This window comes from Phocoena sinus, chromosome 15 (genome assembly GCF_008692025.1).
Source record: "Phocoena sinus isolate mPhoSin1 chromosome 15, mPhoSin1.pri, whole genome shotgun sequence".
NCBI classification, from domain to species: Eukaryota; Metazoa; Chordata; class Mammalia; order Artiodactyla; family Phocoenidae; genus Phocoena; species Phocoena sinus.
Genome location: NC_045777.1, coordinates 671384 through 689212, shown reverse-complemented (window position 1 = coordinate 689212; position 17829 = coordinate 671384). Strand labels below are relative to the sequence as shown.

The 17829-nt window shown below is 64.7% G+C and overlaps 1 protein-coding gene across 2 annotated transcripts; it reads right to left on the bottom strand.

Annotated features, from left to right (window-relative positions):
- Window positions 1-3965: 3965 nt before the first annotated feature.
- CHRNA4 (cholinergic receptor nicotinic alpha 4 subunit) lies at window positions 3966-16583 on the bottom strand. 2 transcript variants are annotated; one of them, XM_032605704.1, is made up of 6 exons: window positions 16499-16583; window positions 14884-15035; window positions 11583-11627; window positions 11385-11494; window positions 6902-8243; window positions 3966-4228 (listed from the first exon to the last, which is right to left on the bottom strand). In XM_032605704.1, exons 1-6 carry the CDS (start codon window positions 16581-16583, stop codon window positions 4103-4105), a joined length of 1860 nt encoding a protein of 619 aa, XP_032461595.1. In that variant the 3' UTR covers window positions 3966-4102. The 2 variants fall into 2 exon arrangements, with proteins under 2 accessions (XP_032461595.1, XP_032461596.1); XM_032605705.1 differs by lacking the exon at window positions 16499-16583 and having other exon boundaries at window positions 4103-4228; window positions 14929-14997.
- Window positions 16584-17829: the final 1246 nt, after the last annotated feature.

Here is a 17829-nt window from a genome sequence, read left to right as displayed (position 1 = left end):
ACACCTGCTCAGGAGGCAGGCGACGCCCCCGCAGGAAGGGTGAGATGGGCAGGAGTGGGCACTGGCCTCTGCCAACCACCCTGTCCAGTAGCATCGCCTCTGGCCCTTTATGGTTTGAGCTGCCTCGAGGGCTGACGTGAAGCCCTCACAGGACAGTAAACGTCCCTCCCCAGTTTCCTCCCCCAGCCCCGTGTGCGCACACGCACACACACACGCGTGCGTGCATCCCCCCATGGGCACACGTGCTCCCCACACATTCACACGCGCAGCGCTGCTCCCGGGTTTGGGAGGTGAGTTAACGGGAAACGCGACATGTGAGCCGCACGACCGCCGAGCAGGTCTCGGGAGTTGAAGGAGAATGCGGGTCCCCTTTCGTCCGTTAATTTAAAATTACAGCATCTTCAAAGAGGGAAGGACGGGTGGTAATAACATGGAGCTGAAGTGAACAGGTGCGAGGAAACGCGGCGTGGGAAACAAAAGGAGAAATAAAGTCGGTGAGGCAGGCTCAGTAACTACGGGCCCAACTTCAGACAGGCCGTGGGATTCGGGGGAGGATAAAAATGGATAAAACGTTGCATCCTCATGAGGGGCTCCAAGAAGAAACAGGAAGTCAATGGAGGGAGCAGAATGTTGAAATAAGTACTTTTTTAAAGATTTGAGAATTAGAGGATTTAAAATCCCAAATGGAAAGTCTCGGAGGGCGAAGTGGGACCGACTTTTAAAACATACCCTTAGATTCACTGATGCAAAAAAACAAAGACGGCGGGGAAATTCTTTAAACGCTTTTCTACAAAAAGACAAGAGTCGCCCTAGAGTCGCCCTACGTCAAAAGGTGGGGGAAATGACCTCAGAGTGTTGAAGGGGAAAGGCTCGAATTTTATGCACAGCGGAATTACTACTGAAACGAACAGGGTGAAAATACATTCTGAGGCCCACAAAGTCTGAGAAGGCAGGTCACATGTCACAGGGCATCCTCTTCGAAATCTGGTTGGTGACGTTTTCTACAGAAAGGGAAAGTAACCAGCACTTAGGCCCGATACACGGCAAATCCCAGGTAAGTAAAACCCTAGTGACATTCGCCGTTCACAGAATCGTCAAGCCCTCCCCAGACCATCACATCGGTGGCAACCTAGACTAGATTCCAGGCTGTTCCAGAATCCCTGAGGGCAGCCGAGGTGCTTGCTTTCTTTGGAGGTGGGAGGCATGATGGAGACAGTTTTCATGTCATCTTGTTAGGCTCTTGAAAAATACCAACACTCTAAGTTAGGAGCAGCCACCAGGAGGGAAACCACTGAACATATAACCTTCAAGATTAGCCAACTAGATCAAGTTTTCTTGTATGTAGGGGGACAGAACACATGCAAACAGAAAAATCAGAGAGACGGCCTAACCATATCCCAGTGTGGCAGAAATTACAACAAATAGCGGGGAGTTTAACCCTTCAAAAGATTACAGCTTTCTACTTCTAGCCGTGATGGAGTAACCCATACTGGACCAAAAACCATTAAAAAGCACGGAAAATATACGAGGAAACTGTTTTTAGGCATTTTAATGTAGAAGGGTCAGTGTTTCAACAAATGGTGCTGAAACAACCCTCTCCCGGGTGTGTGAGGCCCCCAAGGTGTCAAAACATCACAAGACACAGAAAATGAAACACAGTCAACACTAAAAGAAGGAGGACACCCAGCGGGACCTGCACACAGCGGCTTGAGTCAGAATGACCGGGCAGAGGCCAGCACAGGTGACGGAGACACAGACTTGCTTTAGTTTATTTGGACAGAAGAACACGACTCAGCAACTAACGACAAAACTGTTTACGGAGACACGGCCATGGCGGATGGAGACACGGCCATGGCGGGCGTTTGACCGCACCACACCTGGCGGAAGACCAGGACAGAAAGGCTGAGAACGGGGGGTTCCACGCACACCAAGGTCAGGGACAGGCAGAGAACACCTCTGGTGAGGAATTCAGAGCCATCACTGCCACCGGGGCACAGGCTGGAAGGGGCTGGAGGGGGCTCTGGGGGATGGGGGCCTTGGGGTCGAATCTAGTAAAACTCACTGATCTGAGGGCTTAAGACCAGGCATTTTGTCATAGGTAAATTTCATATCAATCAAAACAAACAAAACAGAAACCCTGGAGGCAAACACCTCAAAGTAGCGGTCATGGTTATTTGGTGGGAATGTGGGCGACGTATTCTGTGTGCAGATTTTCTGACTTGTGTTTGGGTTTCAAAAAACAGAAAAAGCGGAAACCAGAAAGGGGAAGCACCCCCATCCCTGGGGCTCCTGCTGTCTCCCGACCCAGAAAAGAGCATCTGCAGCTGGGCACCCCCAGGGCTCCCCACAGCTGCCCCGTATCTGGCGCTGGATCCGCTTATGTAAGGAGGATTGAGGCGTTGACATCTGAGATCTGCGTCCTGGCTGCGTCCTCGGGGGCCTGGCCCTCCCCCGCTCCGCCACCGGGTCCTGGGTCCTGGCGAACGCCCACCCGGGCTCTCCCCCAGCATCCTGGGATTGGTGCCCCAATGGCCCCAGGAGGCAGGTGCCTATCTGAGATGGGCAGATGGGGGCCTGGATGTCCAGGGGGCCGTCCTGAGCCTCACAGGCGGCGGGGTGGGGGGGCTGCAGGCTCCAGCCTCCTCCGACCTGGCGTTGCCCTCCAGCTGCACCTCTACAGCAGCATCTCTGAACTTCACTAAATTATCCACTCCATCCTCCCCAGCACCTTGTGCGGGACCCAGGCACAGCCTGGGGAGTGGGGAGACCCAGGGCTCCAAGGGGGCCGGCTCCAACCTGCCAGCCACCCCCCCCATGCATGGGGTCTGGGGAGGTGGGAGCTTGACCATAAAGGGCGAGCGATTCTTTCAGCCTGGGGGGCCCCCCACCCAGGTGCCACTCCTGCAGGAGGGGCCACATTGCCCAGGACCCACCCGCCTTGGCACCTGGAGCCTGAAGGTTTGGAAGAATCAGAAGATGGGGGGCAGCATTCGCCCACCCCGACACCACCCCCAGGGCTGGTGTTTTCCCAGAGTCTCCAGGGACACTGTTGGTGCCCCCCAGTGCTTAGCCTTGGGGTGGAGGGACACTGGGCCCCCAGGGCCATTACCCGCGCACCTCCCCCCACCACCTCAGGCAGGGCAGCCCCCGCATGGTGTGATGTAGGGCTCCTGGGCTGGGGGGAGGCCTGTGGAGGGTCCCCTCCACCCCCTCGATGTTTCTCAGGGGGGACCACACTCCAGAGGGTCTCCAAGTCGGCCAGACGAGCTGTGCTCGGGTCCCCCCAGATCACCATGGCTACTGTTGTCAGGGAAGTCCTACCTGTGTCTATGCCCCAGAGGGGTCCCCGGGCTGTGAGCAGAGGGGCACCCACGGGAGGTGTCGGGGAGCCCAGTCCTGAACGTGGCTCTGGGTCCCTCACAAAGTACCAGGGCCCACGGGGGTCTGGGGGCATCACAGGCCCCTGCGAAGTGCTGGCCCGAGACCCCCGGCACCCCTGGAAGGCAGACATCTGGACTCCCTGGGGCTGAGGATCCCTCACCCGAGGGGGACCTGCCACTGGATTCTCCTCCGAGCAGGACCACGTCTCATCACTCCATCCCCAAGGCCCCTCAGGCACAAAATCTGGGTTTTCGTTAATTTACCCAGAACAGACCAAAATAAAATCCCTGCTTGGACCCTCCCCTGGCAAATGAGGTTCGCATGTTTGCTGACTCGCCTCTGGGGTCAGAGAGAGCAGGTCTGAGGACCCACGGGTGCCCCAGGCCCGGGTGGGAGAGGCAGCCAGGCCTAGCTCAGGGCCTGGGCCTCGGGGATCCCACAGGGACGAGGGGCTTTGGGGGCTGAGAGGGGCTGAGCGTGGCCACGGGGCGTGGCCCTGGGACAGTCAGGGCTGCTGGGACATTTGCCGAGAGCGGCCAGACGTGCGTCCTGGCGGGAGGCCATCATGTCACCATGCTCCGGATACACCGCCCTGCAGATAGGCGTTTACCAGCCTCCCGGGCAGGTCCCCAGGAGGCAGCTTCCAAGGCCGTCTCACAGCAGACAGATGATGGGGGGCAATCTGGTGAGTGGCATGACCGCATCGAGGGCAGGGAGTCCCCTAGATCATGCCGGCCAGCCAAGGCGGCAGGAAGAGGCCCACCGTCCCCAGCAGGCAGACGAGAACGAACACCCAGAGGAAGATGCGGTCGATGACCATGGCCACGTACTTCCAGTCCTCCTTCACCTGTGGACAGACACACATGGTCACTCCCGGCCGCACCCTCAGGCCTCACCGCAGCGCGAACCATCTAGAAGCTCTGTTCCTATCCTGGCCTCCAAGGTCACAGGCATACCTGTACTGGGGTGAGGGGTGGAAAGGGGCCACAGAGAAACGGCTTGTCCAGCTCAAGTCCGGGCTCAGAAGCAGTGGGCTGTGGGGTCAGTGCCCTCTACGGGGGCTGGACCGCAGAGCCGCTGCAGGGGACAGGGCCCAGCGTGGTGGCCCCACCTGACTTCACCTGCCTGAGCTCCAAGAAGGTAGTGATGCCTCTGGAGGAATGCCAGGGTCCGCATCACAGTGCAACGTGCTCTGGGTTTGCTAAAGCTGGCGGCACCGTGGGGACCAGGCAGTACACCCCCATTTGCAGGTGGGCAAGTGAGGCGCAGGGAGGGGGCACCCACAGCCCCTTGGCTGTGCAGGGCAAGAGCCAGGAGCAGCCTGAGCAACGGGGCCTGGCCTCCAACAAAAAGCCCAGGGCAGGCTCCACGGTGGACGGCGTCCCAGGAGTGACAGCTGAGTCCCAACTGCCCTTCACTCCCGCCCCCTGCCCCGGGGGTGGCACTCACGGCCGGCTGCCCATGTGGCTCGAGCCCCTCATGGGTCAGGGGCTCTCTCGGCTCTGTCCCTAAAGCCGCTTGAGGGTGAGGGTCACACGTGAAGGAGGGCACAGCCCTGTGTTGCCTCTGAGCCGCGCAGCTGCCGGGGCAGAAGGCTCCACGCGAGGGCGAGCGGGGGACCCCGGGCTTGAAGTGGGTGCACACGCTGAGTGCATCACCTGCGGTCGCTCCCTTGGACTCGACGAGGAAGGTGACTGCACCGTCCCGTCTGCAGGTGGGACCCTGAGGCCCAGGGCGGTGCAGGATGGGCCGTGGTTACACGTCCACGCTGGGCGAGCAGGCCCCGGCCTCCACCTGGTGTGACCCCAGGGCAAAGGCTCAGGGAGGCCACAGGCGGGTCCTGGGTGGGCAGCTGTCAGCCCTTGAGTGACCAGAAAGGATGCGGCCCCCAGGCTCAGACGAGCCAGGCGCCAGTGGGTCTGATGGGCCTGGGCAAGGGCAGGCTCGTCACACCCCATTTGGGGGCCGTCGAGGGAAAGAAGACTTCTCACTGCTGCTTCGTGCTCTGATTTTTAAAGTAATCAGAGGCGTCCTGATAGTTTTAAGCCAAAGTTTATTCTCAGGAAACCAGAGCAAATGGGGTCACTATAAGCGAGGGAGCACCAGAACCCTCTATTCCAGGAAGCAGCCCCGCGGCGCGCGGCGTCTGCGCTGCCTTTCAAACCGCCCCTCCTCCCAGGATGAAAGGCTCGCAGACAAAGCTGCCCCAGCCAGGATCCCAGGCTGGTTCCTGTGAAGTCGCTTTGCTCCCCAGAGCCCGGGGATGACGCCCAGAACCAGAACCAGGTCGCCACAGCCAGGCCCGCGATGCTGGTGGAGGGGTCTGGGGACGAGGGGCCGGCCCTGCGCTGAGGACCGCTGGGCCTCCGAGATCCTGGTGACACGTCAAAGGCGTCAGTCTCTGCTCAGCAGGCCCTCAAGCCCTCGCCAGAGCCACAGGTCCTCTCGTCTCAAGAGCTGGCTGCAAGATGGAACCTTCCAGAAACCCCCAGGTGGCCTCACAGCCCCTTGGGATTCAGGGGGATGACCAGCCGGTACAGGGAGACCGGCTCACTGCTGGAGGCGGGGCTCAGCCACAGGACAGACGGTCCCCAGGGATCATGCATGTCTGGGAAACGATCACGGGCCATTCCCAAGGAAGCAAAGGGACCAGAAGGTTCCTGGAGGGAATGGCAGTGTCACACCCGCCCCCAGGTCCAGGGAGGGGACAGCAGTGTCACGCCCGCACCCAGGGTCCATGTCACGGGCAAGAAGAAGCTAATGCGGGGCGAGGTCAACCTAGCATAACCGATGCCCAGGTTGAGCAGCCGGTAATGACCAGGCTGACTGACCAGTGCCCTCCCCCTACCCGCCTGTCTCTGCCCATGCCCTGAACTGGGGCTCAGCCACCAGCCTGGACCCACCCTTACAGGCACCCACGACGTGGCCAGTGGAGCCTGAGCCTCGGGGAGCAGCCCCACTGCCACCCCCCACCAACTCCACGGGGCCCTGAGTCTCAGCCATGTCTGAGCACCCGCCCTGCCCACCCAGACCCCGGGCGCCCTCTCCCCAGCTGGGCACAGGGACGCCGACCAGAGAGGCAGGGCTGTGTCCCAGGCCTGAATTCTCCTTTCCCCCCGCCAGGCCGCTGAGGCCACTCAGCCCCCTCCTGTCTCCTCTCAGCCCCTCTCACCCCAACCCCAGGGCCCAGACCCCCCCCACCGGTCCTTCTCCGGGAGCTCTTGGCGGGGTGGGGGGCGCTCGAGATCGGGGGAGGCGCTCACCAGGTACAGATGGTGCTGGCAGCCCCACCCCCGCCTGCAGGCGCCCTGTGCCCTGAAGCCCCAAGGGGGTGCCCGAGATCCACTCTGCTCTCTGCCAGCCACTCAGTCACCGCAGGGACCCCCACTGGTCTCGGAGGCTTGGGGCAGAGAGAGCAGACGGCTCTGGGACCTAGTTTCTGGGTCTTTCACCGCCACCCCCTCCTTCAGAGTGGACAGGGCAGCGGGGCCCGTCCGGCACGGCCGTGGCGGGGACTTACCGAGAAGTCCATGTCTTCCGCCTTCAGGTGGTCTGCAATGTACTGGACTCCCTCAACCGCCCGCGCCAGAGCTGGCGACAGGGGCTGGGGTGGCGTGCTGGTGCCGGGGGCCTTGAGCGCGGCACTTGGTGCCTCCGCCTCCATCCTGCACTTACATTTGCAGGGGGAGGCCTGGTCTGGGGGCGGAAGCTCGGCTGAGGGGGCCGTGGCCAGTGAGGCAGGAGAGCCGGCCGCCGGGCGGCCGGCTGGGGAGGCGGCCTCCTCTCGGGGCACGCAGCACTGGATGCTCTGGGACCGGCACCTCACGCCGCCCTCTGCCACATCGCTGGGGCCGGACACGTGCTGGACGCTCAGGGACCGGGCCTTGGCGAGCCCTGGGGCCCGGGTGCCAGTGGGTGGGCGGCAGGGCCCGGGCGAGGGGCATGGGCCGGCCTTCTCGGCCTCTGAGGGCCGCAGAGCGGAGGCCTGGTCCGAGGGCGACGTGCAGGCCGGCCGGTCCGGGCCGCAGGATGGGGTCGGGGACGGGGCGGGGCCCCTACTCCTGAGCTCGGGCTCCCCCCGGGGCTCCGGCCAGAAGCGCGGGGCTCCGGCCGCCTCGTGCACGGACCCGACGAGCCGCCGGCAGTCGTCCTTGACCGCGGACGGCCGCTTCATGAAGAGCAGACGCGGCACGACGTCCAGGAAGACGCGGCGGACCCAGGCGGGCATGGTGTGCGTGCGCGGGGAGCGGTGGTGCACGTTGAGCACGAAGACGGTGATGGTGATGGAGAGCGTGACGAAGGTCATGGTGAAGAGCAGGTACTCGCCGATCAGCGGGATGACCAGCGAGGTGGACGGGGTGATCTCGGTGATGAGCAGCAGGAAGACGGTGAGGGAGAGCAGCACGGAGACGCACAGCGTGACCTTCTCGCCGCACTCGGACGGCAGGTAGAAGACGAGCACGGCGAGGCAGGAGACCAGCAGGCAGGGCGCGATGAGGTTGACGGTGTAGAAGAGCGGCAGGCGCCGGATGACGAAGGCGTACGTGATGTCCGGGTACACCTCCGCGCAGCACTCGTACTTGCGCGTGTTGTAGGTGCCCACGGCGTCCACGATGACCCACTCGCCGCTCTCCCAGAAGCCCAGCTGGTCCACGTGGCTGTGCGTGCTGACCAGGTCGATCTTGGCCTTGTCGTAGGTCCAGGACCCGAACTTCATGGTGCAGTTCTGCTGGTCGAAGGGGAAGAAGGTGACGTCGATGCTGCAGGAGCTCTTGTAGATGGCCGGGGGTGTCCACTGCACCCGCCCGTCGTGAAAGAGGTGGGCCTTGGTCAGGTGGGTGACGGCAAAGTCCCCGTCCGCGCTGGGTGGGAGACAGAGGGGGTGGGTGAGGTGCCCGGCACCCGCGGCCCGGAAGCTGTCTTCCCCCCGCCCGCGATACGCGCCCCCGCTCCGCAGTGGCCTCGCCCAGGACGGGGCGGCCCTGGGCTCGTTGCTCCCCTGCCCGCCTCGCTGTCACCGCCCCTACCCTGGGGGCGATGCTCCGTGGAGACCGTCTCAGCGGCCCACACCGCGCCCGACGCCCAAGCTTGATGACCGTGATCATCTGGGGGCCGGAAAGGCTGTCCACGCCACATGAGGGCCCCAGGCACACAAGTGGCCCCTGGGTAGCACGCAGAGCAGCTCGTCCCCTGCGGTCACCCCAGAGCTGTGCAGAAGTCTGGGCCCACCCCGGGCAGGATGTGGACCCCAGCATCACATCCCAGGCCCTCAGCCCTCCTGCCTCTCCCTCGGCCTTGGGGTGCCCTGTCCACAGACCGGTACAGGCAACGAGCGAGGGGCTGCCGTCCCAGCCCTTCTCCTCGTGGGCAGAGTGCCCAGCCTGCAGCCCTGGCCCTGTACCTCCCAGACAGTGACGTCCACCTCAGTTTTCTCCACCAAAGACACCCATGGTGGGATGGGGGGCACACTGACACCGCGAGAGGTGAGGCAGCCGGCTGTGGGGACACAGGGACACCTGCTCACGGCCTCCCCGAAGAGCCCTTCTTGCCTCCAGAGTCAGCCACTCTCTTCTCTGCAGCTGGAAGCATCCGGTCCCCAGTCTGGGTCCTGAGTGGGTGCCACCTGGGCCTCGGAGTGCCCTCTGTCGGCCTGTTTCCCCACAAGGCCTGCGCTGCCCACGCCGACCGTGCGTGGTGCCCACAGGCCTGAGCTGCCCACGCCGACCGTGCGTGGTACCCACAGGCCTGAGCTGCCCACGCCGACCGTGCGTGGTGCCCACAGGCCAGTTGAGGCGGCAGCCGTTCCCCCAGCCCCTCCAGCAGCCCTGCCGCTTCGGCTCTGAAACGCTGATGGGAGACCTCGCCTCCTCCCCCCAGGGCACCCCCCAGACAGCTGGCCCCAGCACTGAGGGCCACCGGACGCTAGTCACCAAGCCCGTGTCTTCACACTCGTGTGCTGAGGGCACATCGGCCCCGGCCAGGTCCTCAGAGAGCCTAGGGCTCTGCACGTGGGACCCGGCGCCTAGCGCAGCCCCAGGAAGGAGCAGCTTTCCCCAGGGCACGCTGTCACTACCTGTCACCGCTGCGCGAAGTCCCGCCCCTACCCCCACAGCTGGTTCCTGTGCCCCCAGCAAGCCCAGGGGTGTGGACAGCGGGACCGCATGACAGCGCACATGGGAGGAGGGGAGCCCGAGCCGGCTGGTCCCGTCCCTGCTCCCGGCCGCAGACGCCTATCCACGTGAGACGCTCTGCCTGACAGGCCGATTCAGGGAAGCCCCCAGTGGGCGGCGCGCCCTCCAGCCTTCAAGGCGTGCCCCAGAGCTATCAGAAAAGCACCCCCCGACCCTTCCCCTCGCCCAGCAGCCTGTGCTGACCACTCGGCCTCACTCAAGCGCACACGGCCCTGGCCGTCAGCTACCCGCTGCCCCTGGAAACAGGACTCCTCAATGGCCATCCGGCCAGCATCAGCCACCAGCTCTGGGGTCTGTCCTCACCCACGCCCAGCCCCACCCAGAGAGGGCCTCGGTGCCGATCTCCATTCCCAAGAGAAGCTGGAAGGAGGTCCATCCCGCTACCTCCCAGGGGTCTTGGTAAGGAGGCCAGAAAAGGAGGGGGCTTGGGTGGCGGGCCCACTCTCTATGGCTCTCAGAGCAGTCCTGACCATGCTCCCCTGGGTGCCGGAGTTCTGACCCTGGTACCTATGTTCTGGATCAAAGAGCCACGCAGGCGTATTCCGTGCCAGGTCCCAGCGGGGCAGGGGCCTGGGGGAGCTGAGCGTGGACCCGGGGGGCCCAGGCGGCTGGAGAACTCCAGGGCGCAGGATCAGACCGGGCAGCTTGCAGAGGGAGAGCGGAGAGCCCGCCCCGCCTTCCATTCCCCGAGCGGCCCCCCTTAATGCAGCCCCGAAACCCATCTCCCCCACGTGCGGCCACTCTCCCACGGCCATTACTGGAATCACTTAAGCTGGAAGAGAAGCCCAGACGTTCTTAATCAAACAGCAGCATTTTGTAGGTCAGGCCCAAGCCTGGGGGCCCAGGAGGGCTTTTGTGCGGAAGCACTGAGGTCTTGTGCGGAGGGCAGGGGCTCTGGGCAGACGGCTGGGACCGGAGGGGACCAAATGCTTCCATTGGCTGTAGCTGTAAGGGCTGTGGAACTGCCGCCACCCAGGCCCGAGTCTGCATCTGCCCGTGTGGATTCAGCTCAGGGTGAGCTGGCCTGGCAATGACACAGCAGGGACACGGGGACGCGGGAGGGCACCAGGCTGCCCCGAGGTCGGGGACACCTCGAGGATCCCAGGAAAGGACAAGTTCAAGGACGCCAGCCCTCTGGAGCCCACTGTCTGCCACAGTCGTGCCCCTAACACCCCGGCCCCCAGCACAGAAACATCCTCCAAGAGGTCAGATTTCAGAGCCAGGGACACGCGGCCCACACAGAGGCTTTGTTTGCTTGAGTGTGGTTAGCGGGGTCTGGGGAGACTGCGAGAACAGACAGAGGGGCAGGAGGAGGGCGGGGGCGCGGGCAGTGAGCCGGCATGGGCAGGCCGGTCTGGGGCTTCCTCCCCTACACCTCCCAGCCTTTGTTCCCAGATGCGGTCCGCTGCGTGTGCAGGGCCCGCCTTCCCCGGACAGGGACCGACTCTGGAAAGGACTCCAGCCTGAGGGGGAGCAGCTGCAGGGCCTGCAGTCATCCTGGGAGGAGCTCAGACCCCTTCCCGGCCCGTGAGTGACCGAGGCCCCTGCCCCAGCCTGGGCAGGGACGGAGCCCCCAGGCGCCACCGCTGCCCCCAGGACCCCGTCTCCTTGCCACTTTGCCCGCTCATGGGCCCGCCCCCCACACCCCAGGCCTCAGCATCCTCCTTTACTCACTGCTCCTGCTTCCGAGCCCGCCCTCAGCCCACACAAGCCGCCTGCCTCTTGCTCACACCGGCCTTGGAAGAGCTGCTGGCCGGAGCACGGCTGGACCCGGGCACCTGCCACCCTGCCGGCTAAGAACCCCGGGCTCACTTGTTGTACAGGACGATGTCCGGCCGCCAGATGAGCTCAGAGGGGATGCGGATGGAGGTCACGTTCTCGTAGTCAGCGGGGTCCCAGCGCAGCTTATAGTCATGCCACTCCTGGGGGAAGCGGGGTGTGGGGGGGCGGTGAGGGGGAGGGGTGGGGGAGGGAGGGGCGGGGGGGCGGTGGGGGCTCCCTCCCACTCACCTGCTTCACCCACACATTCGTCGTCATCATCTGGTTCTTCTCATCCTAGGACACAAACGAGAAGAAGGCAGGTTGTGATACCCTCGGGTTCAGGACACGTCTCTCTGGCCGAGTCTCCTTACCCAAAAGGACGGGCCAGGGCTGAACGTGGCAAGTGGGGGACCTCAGGAGGGAGTGAGCGCCTTGTCCCTGGAGGCAACCAAGCCCAGGATGGCGGGCCTGGAGGGGACTCAGGGCCAGAAGGAAAGTGAGGATAACATTCAACTGACTTCACTGGTGGCCGGGCCCGTCCCCCCATCCAGCGACCAAAGGGTCTGAGGGGAAGGGAGACGGCGCCCCTTCCCAGGCAGCCGTGCTGGGCCTGCCCACCTGCATTGCTCCGTCCCGGCTGGCGGGGCAGCTGCCCTGCAGATGGGCTCCAGGTGAGCTGGCGTCTGCCCCTCCTGCTGCACCAGGGCAACACACTCACTGGCCAAACTGCCCCCCCAGGGCCTGAGCCTCAGGACCTGAAGGTGAGGGGCTAAAGCAGGTGAGGTGGGAGCCGGAGACCCAGCAGGCCCCTCTCCAGGTCACTGAGTGGGCACCTATCCAGGTGAGAAGGGCTGGACCACACACACTGTGAGCTTCCTTCTGGCCTCTGCACCTCCCCCAACTTCACAGCCCTCCCGGGTTCACAGACGGGCAGTCAGGCCCAGCAGAGGCTGGAGGCCTCTGGAGAAGACCGCCAGGCCCCGTGCAGGGACGTGGGGGTCCTCACACCCCACTCTGAACCAGCCTCCAGGGACTATGGCCACACCCAGCCCACTCAGAGGGCAGCTGGGCTTGGGGGCTGGCTCCTTGCCCAAAGTTTGGGGCAGGGCACTCAGCAGCTGGTGGGGGGTCCCCTCAGAGAGCAGGGAGCCCATGGGGACCAGAGAGGCAGGGGCTCTTTCTCTGGGGGAAGAGGGACTGGACACAGGACACAGGGTGTGGGGAGCAGCGCCTGAACCAGCCTCCCCCCACTTGCTGATGGCCCAAGCTTTTCCCCCATCTGCCCCAGACCAGGGACACACAGGCCGTTGGGACAACTGCTGAGGCCAAAGAAACCAAGGGTGGTCAAGCAAGCAAAGCGTCCAGGGCCGGGGGTGTGGGCTGGTGTCCCTGGGAGCCTCCCCTCCTGCTTCCCCCAGGGGACAAGCCCCCATCAGCCAGCTCACAGGAGGGGACATCTCCTGCGGCCCAGGCACTGCTCTTGGTCCTGCTCTCTCTCGGGGCCACCTGGGACAGGCTGCCAGAGGACACTGACGATAAGTGTGACTTGAGTGGGGCCCGGACACCACGTCCAACGAACTTGACCTTGGCAGTGCAGCCCTGCGGTGCGCCCCCATCACCACGTCCCTGCCCTTCCCCCCTGGGGACAGCCTGCCAGGCTCTGCCCCAGCCCCCACCCCCAGGCTCAGAACAAGCTTCTAGGTGGCTGGGCCTGGCCTCCTCCCCTTCGTGCCAGCCGCCCCCACAGCGCAGCTGTCCCCCCAGGCACCCGTTTGAGGTGCCCTCTGTACATTCCGGCGCCTGCAACGTCAGCCCGGGCCCAGAAGCGCCCAGGAATTCCCCAGCCTCCTCTGCAGGCATGAGCTCACACACACAAGCACTCCGCACCGGGGCACAGACCTGCAGCAAACACCCAAGCGCCACAGACAGTGGGGCAGGGAGGCGGCCCCTTCCACAGACGACCAGCGCCCAGGATGGGCAAGGACGTCTTGTCAGCACACACGCGTGTGCCGGAGTGCCCTTGGCCAGCGTGGCTGCGGACAGCAGAGTCCTGGGCAAGGACGTCTTGTCAGCACACACGCGTGTGCCGGAGTGCCCTTGGCCAGCGTGGCTGCGGACAGCAGAGCTGGGAGCAGCTCCTGTCCTGCCTGGCGCTGCCACGGGGCCTCGGGTGGGTCCCTCGCTGGTGTCTCGGAGCTGGTGTGCTACAGGCTGTCTCTCCTGGGCAAACCGGGGAGAAGCGGTGATGCGGGGCGGATGCTGCGACGTGGTAGGGGGGTGGATGAGACAGCCCCAGGAGCTCAGGTAGGGGGCCAGGCCACGGTGCAGCCGACCCAGATCATGAAGCCACAGCCACCACTGGGAACAGCATTTGCAAATGCAGTGGGTCGGGACCCCTGCCCTCCTGAGTTGTCTTCTGACTGTGCCCCAGCCAGGAGTACGTTACGGGAAGCATTTAAGGCCTGGTTCCAGGAAGCCTGAGGGCACAGCCCAGGGCAGGGGGACTGACCGGGTCTCTCTACTGATGGGGTCCAAGCGCGGCCCTTTCTGTCCACGTGAATGTGGCTACCGCCCCTCCCACCTCCCAGAGCCCCTTGGATGTTGCCAGCTCAGCCCCAGATGGAGCTGTCACACTCATCCCATTTCACAGGTGAGAAAACCAGGGCCCTGAGGGTCACCCAACACACCTGGCATGAGCCAGGAACCAGGGCCTCCAGACTCCAAAACTGGTGGCTCCCCGCTCACGGAGCCCACTTGGGGTTGGGGTCCCGGCAGGGGCGTAGGGTGGGCATTTGGAGAGATCTACAGCCTCCTGCAGCTGCGCAGCTCCCTCTGTGGAACCAGAGCTGGCTGGAGACCCCAGCCCAAACCCAGCCGGCCTTGGACCTTCTCGTGGCCAGCAAACCAGGCTCCCAGAGGCCCCCTCCCTGCCAGGCCAGAGCCCACCCTCCAAGGCCCTTGGGACCCTGCCCCAGCCTGTGCAGCTACCACCCAGCCACAGGACGGGCTCCCACCCCAAATGGACGCCCCGGCCCCTCCAGAGCCGTGGCTACTCGGAGGCTGGACCCCCTCCTCCCAGCAGCTGCCTTGGTCCCCAACCAGGAAGGGAAACACATCCGAACCAGGTGGAGGTCCAGGGGCTGCCAGGGTGCCGCACGGCCTCACCTCACCCCACGCAGTAGCACGACTTACACAAAAGCCCTAAATTCTGCCACTGGCCCCACAGAGGTACTTCCTGCTCTCTGCCTCTGAAGATGACAGCCTGGACCCCCTGCTGCAAATCTGGCCCTTTGAGCTTTTCTACACGGAAAGCGCAGGGCTTGGGGGTGTCGCACAGAACCTGCCTTGCCTCCCGGCTTGCTTAGGCGTGTGTCCTGGGCTAAGGCGGGGCTGGGGCACACACAGTCCATGTGCAGCTCCGATGCGGCCCTCCCAGCTCATCCAGCCCCCCTGCCCCCGCCAGCCCCGGGGCCACCTCCAGGCCAGCCCCTCCCAGACAAGGGTGCTCCCTTCAGGTCACTGCCCCCCACCCCACCCCCTCATCACCTACCACGTCAATGAGCTGCGCGATAGACAGGCCAAAGTGGACAAGAACTACATCCGAGATGTTGGCCACGGGCCGGGACCACTTGTTGTAGCCAGAGAAGAGTTTCTTCAGCAGCCGCTCCTCCGCGTGGGCCCGGGTCTCCACGTGGCTGCTCACTGCGGGGACCAGCAGGTGTGCGGCTCAGGGGCAGGGGATGGTGGCCGCCCAGGATGCCCCCTTGGGCCTCCTGCCAGGCCGTGCTCAGCACCTGGGCTCTCTTCCAGCTTCTCACAGCACGTCCCTCCTACCTCAGGACCTTTACACGTGCTGCCCTACTTCCAGCCGCAGTTTCTCCCCTACCCCCTGGGTCTGTAAGGGGGTCTGTAACTTCCTCGGGAAAGCCTTCCTAGCATGGTGCCCCTCACCATGAAAGTAGGTAAGTGGTATGATAAGTGCTGATTTGGAAGCGTCCCCGTCAGGCTGTGACTGTGGGAGCGAGGGACTGTATCTCTAGCCACTAGCAGAGTCCTGAGAACCTTGCCTCCAAGTACAAGGTGGGGGTAACCACAGGACAGGAGGGTGCAGAGGGCAGCGGGGGCAGACCCAGGAAGGGAGATGGAGAAAGGACAGTGAGGGTCCAGCTACCGAGAGCCTGTTTCCTTTGGCTGTGGCATCCGCAAGTAATCACCCAAGAAAAAAACGTGCTTTGACGTGTAAGGGGTACTTTAAGTGCAAACCACGACAATGAACCTGGCACCCTGTGTTCTTGGATGGACACACAGCCTGCCCTCCATGATCAGGTCTGGAGTGAGCCTGGGGAGGGAACCCCTCATTCAGCCCTGCCCATCAGCCAATCTGTGGTCTGAGGGCTTCCCTGCCACTCCTGGGCGACCTCGCTGGGACCACTGCATGGGGGGGCGGGGGTCTGAGGAGGGGGACAGGAGACCCCTGCCGCTCTGCTCCTCTCAGCTCGGTCCTGCTCACCTGTGAGTCACGGATGGACATTAGGAGGGCATTCACAAGCACCCCTGGGATCAGTCCTAGACCCCCAGGACCCTTCACTCCCAACCCAGAGCCCCAGCCTGGTCCCTCTGACAGTACGGGGTAGCCTACTCCTCACTGGGGACGCCAGAGAATTACACTCCACTCACCCCTGAAATAGCAAGGTGGCTTCCCAGGGAACGGGGAGCAGGGGGGCTAGAACTTCCCCTGTCCCAGTGGGCCTGGGGAAGCAGAAGAGGTTTGGGTGGGGCCCTGCCAAGGGCAGAGGTCACCCCTCTGATTCCCTAAACCCCGGTGCAGGGGGGAGGTGGGCAGGCACCATGCAGTCTGCAAGGAAATTTGGCACAATGGATAACTGGGGGTGGGGGAGGGGGAGATGGACCGCGCCTCTCTCCATCCAAGTTGGAGCTTCTGGGTCCAGCTCTTGAAACAGCATTCCCCCTCACCCACCCAAACCCTGCCTGGCTCAGCCCTCGCCGCAGGGCAGCCTTTTGCGTCTGGAGGGGGGTGGGGTGGGGGTAGCCTCCGCGGCTGCCCCGTTGCGCACACCCGCGCCTTGGGACCACAGCCAGGAGCCTCCCTTGTTCCGGAGGTCCGAGGCCGCCCTGAACCGGCCTTCTAGCGCCCCGAAACTTACCAGGCAAGAGGGCGGCCCCCAGCAGCAGCAGCAGCAGCGGCGGCAGCAGCTGCGGCGGCGGCGCCCCCGCGCCCCCGAGCTCCATGGCGCACCGAGCGGGCTCTAGATGCGGGCGGCTCCCGGCCCCGCCGCGCCCCTGCTCCGAGCTCCGCGCGAGCCCAACTTCATGCCCCCCGCGCCGCGCGGGCAGCTCCGTCCGCCGGGCCTGCTTCGGCCGCTTCTCCCGCGGGGCGCGGCGGCGGCTACCGCGCCGGGAGCGCGGGGCTGTGGTCTCAGCGGCGCGGCCCCGCCCGGACCTGCCCGCCTCCAGCCGGCGAGGAGGAGGGGGGGAGAGAGAGGAGGAGGGAGCGGGAAGGAGGGCGAGGATCGGAGGGGGAAGGAGGGGGAACGGACCGCGAGCCGAGAGGGGGCGCGGAGGCTGCGCTCTGCCCGCGCAGGGCCAAAGTTTCCCTCGACCTCCTGCGGCTGGGGACGTGCCCGAGCCACGAGTGGGGGCCCGGTAGTCACTGCGTGCGTCTGGGGAATCCCTGCGCGGTCTGGTTCGCGGACCACGAGACACTGACTCCCTCCCCGTCCCCAGCCCAGCGCCTCCAACGCCTGCCTGGAGGGAGGACGCGCACCCAGGGTCTCCGGGCGCCAGGAGGGGAGCCCCGCACGGTCTGGTTAACTTCATCACCCCCGCCCCACTCTGCAGTTTGGAAATCACGTCTTCCCCAACCAGGCGTTCAGGACAGAGTCCACCCCCATCGGCCTGTCCCTGGCGGACCGGGAAGCGTCCAGGGGAGCCTCGGCCCCGCGGCCCGCCCTTCGGGGTCGGAGAGGACCCTAACGCCCCCGCCCCGGGCGAATCCTCCTCTTGCTGCCTCCAGGTCCGGCCTGGGCCGGGGTCCGCCGCCCCCCCCGCTCTGCGCGGCCTGCGAATGGGTGGCCTGCGCCGGCGTGAGGGCAGCCCCCATCCCACGCGCGGTGGGCAGCGGCTGAGGGGCGGCCGCGGAGCGCCTCGGACCCAGGTGCCTGGAGAACACACCCTTGGCGCCCCCGGACTAGTCTTGAACAATGTCGGCCGCAACCGAGATGCCCGGGCGGCGCGCTGGACGACCCGGCAGGGGCTCCACCCTCAGGTGGGTCGAGGTGGCCGCTGGCAGAGCAGCAGGTGCTCGGAGGAGGGGCCGGGAGGGGCCGCTTTGTGCGGCGGAACCACAGTCTGCGGCGCACACACTCGTCGCCGCTCCGCAGAAACGCGAGCCCCGTAGCCATCCCTGTTCGCCGTGCGCCAGGGGCTCTGCGGGGGCGGTGGGGGGAGAACCCAGCCTCCAAACCGAGACTTCGGG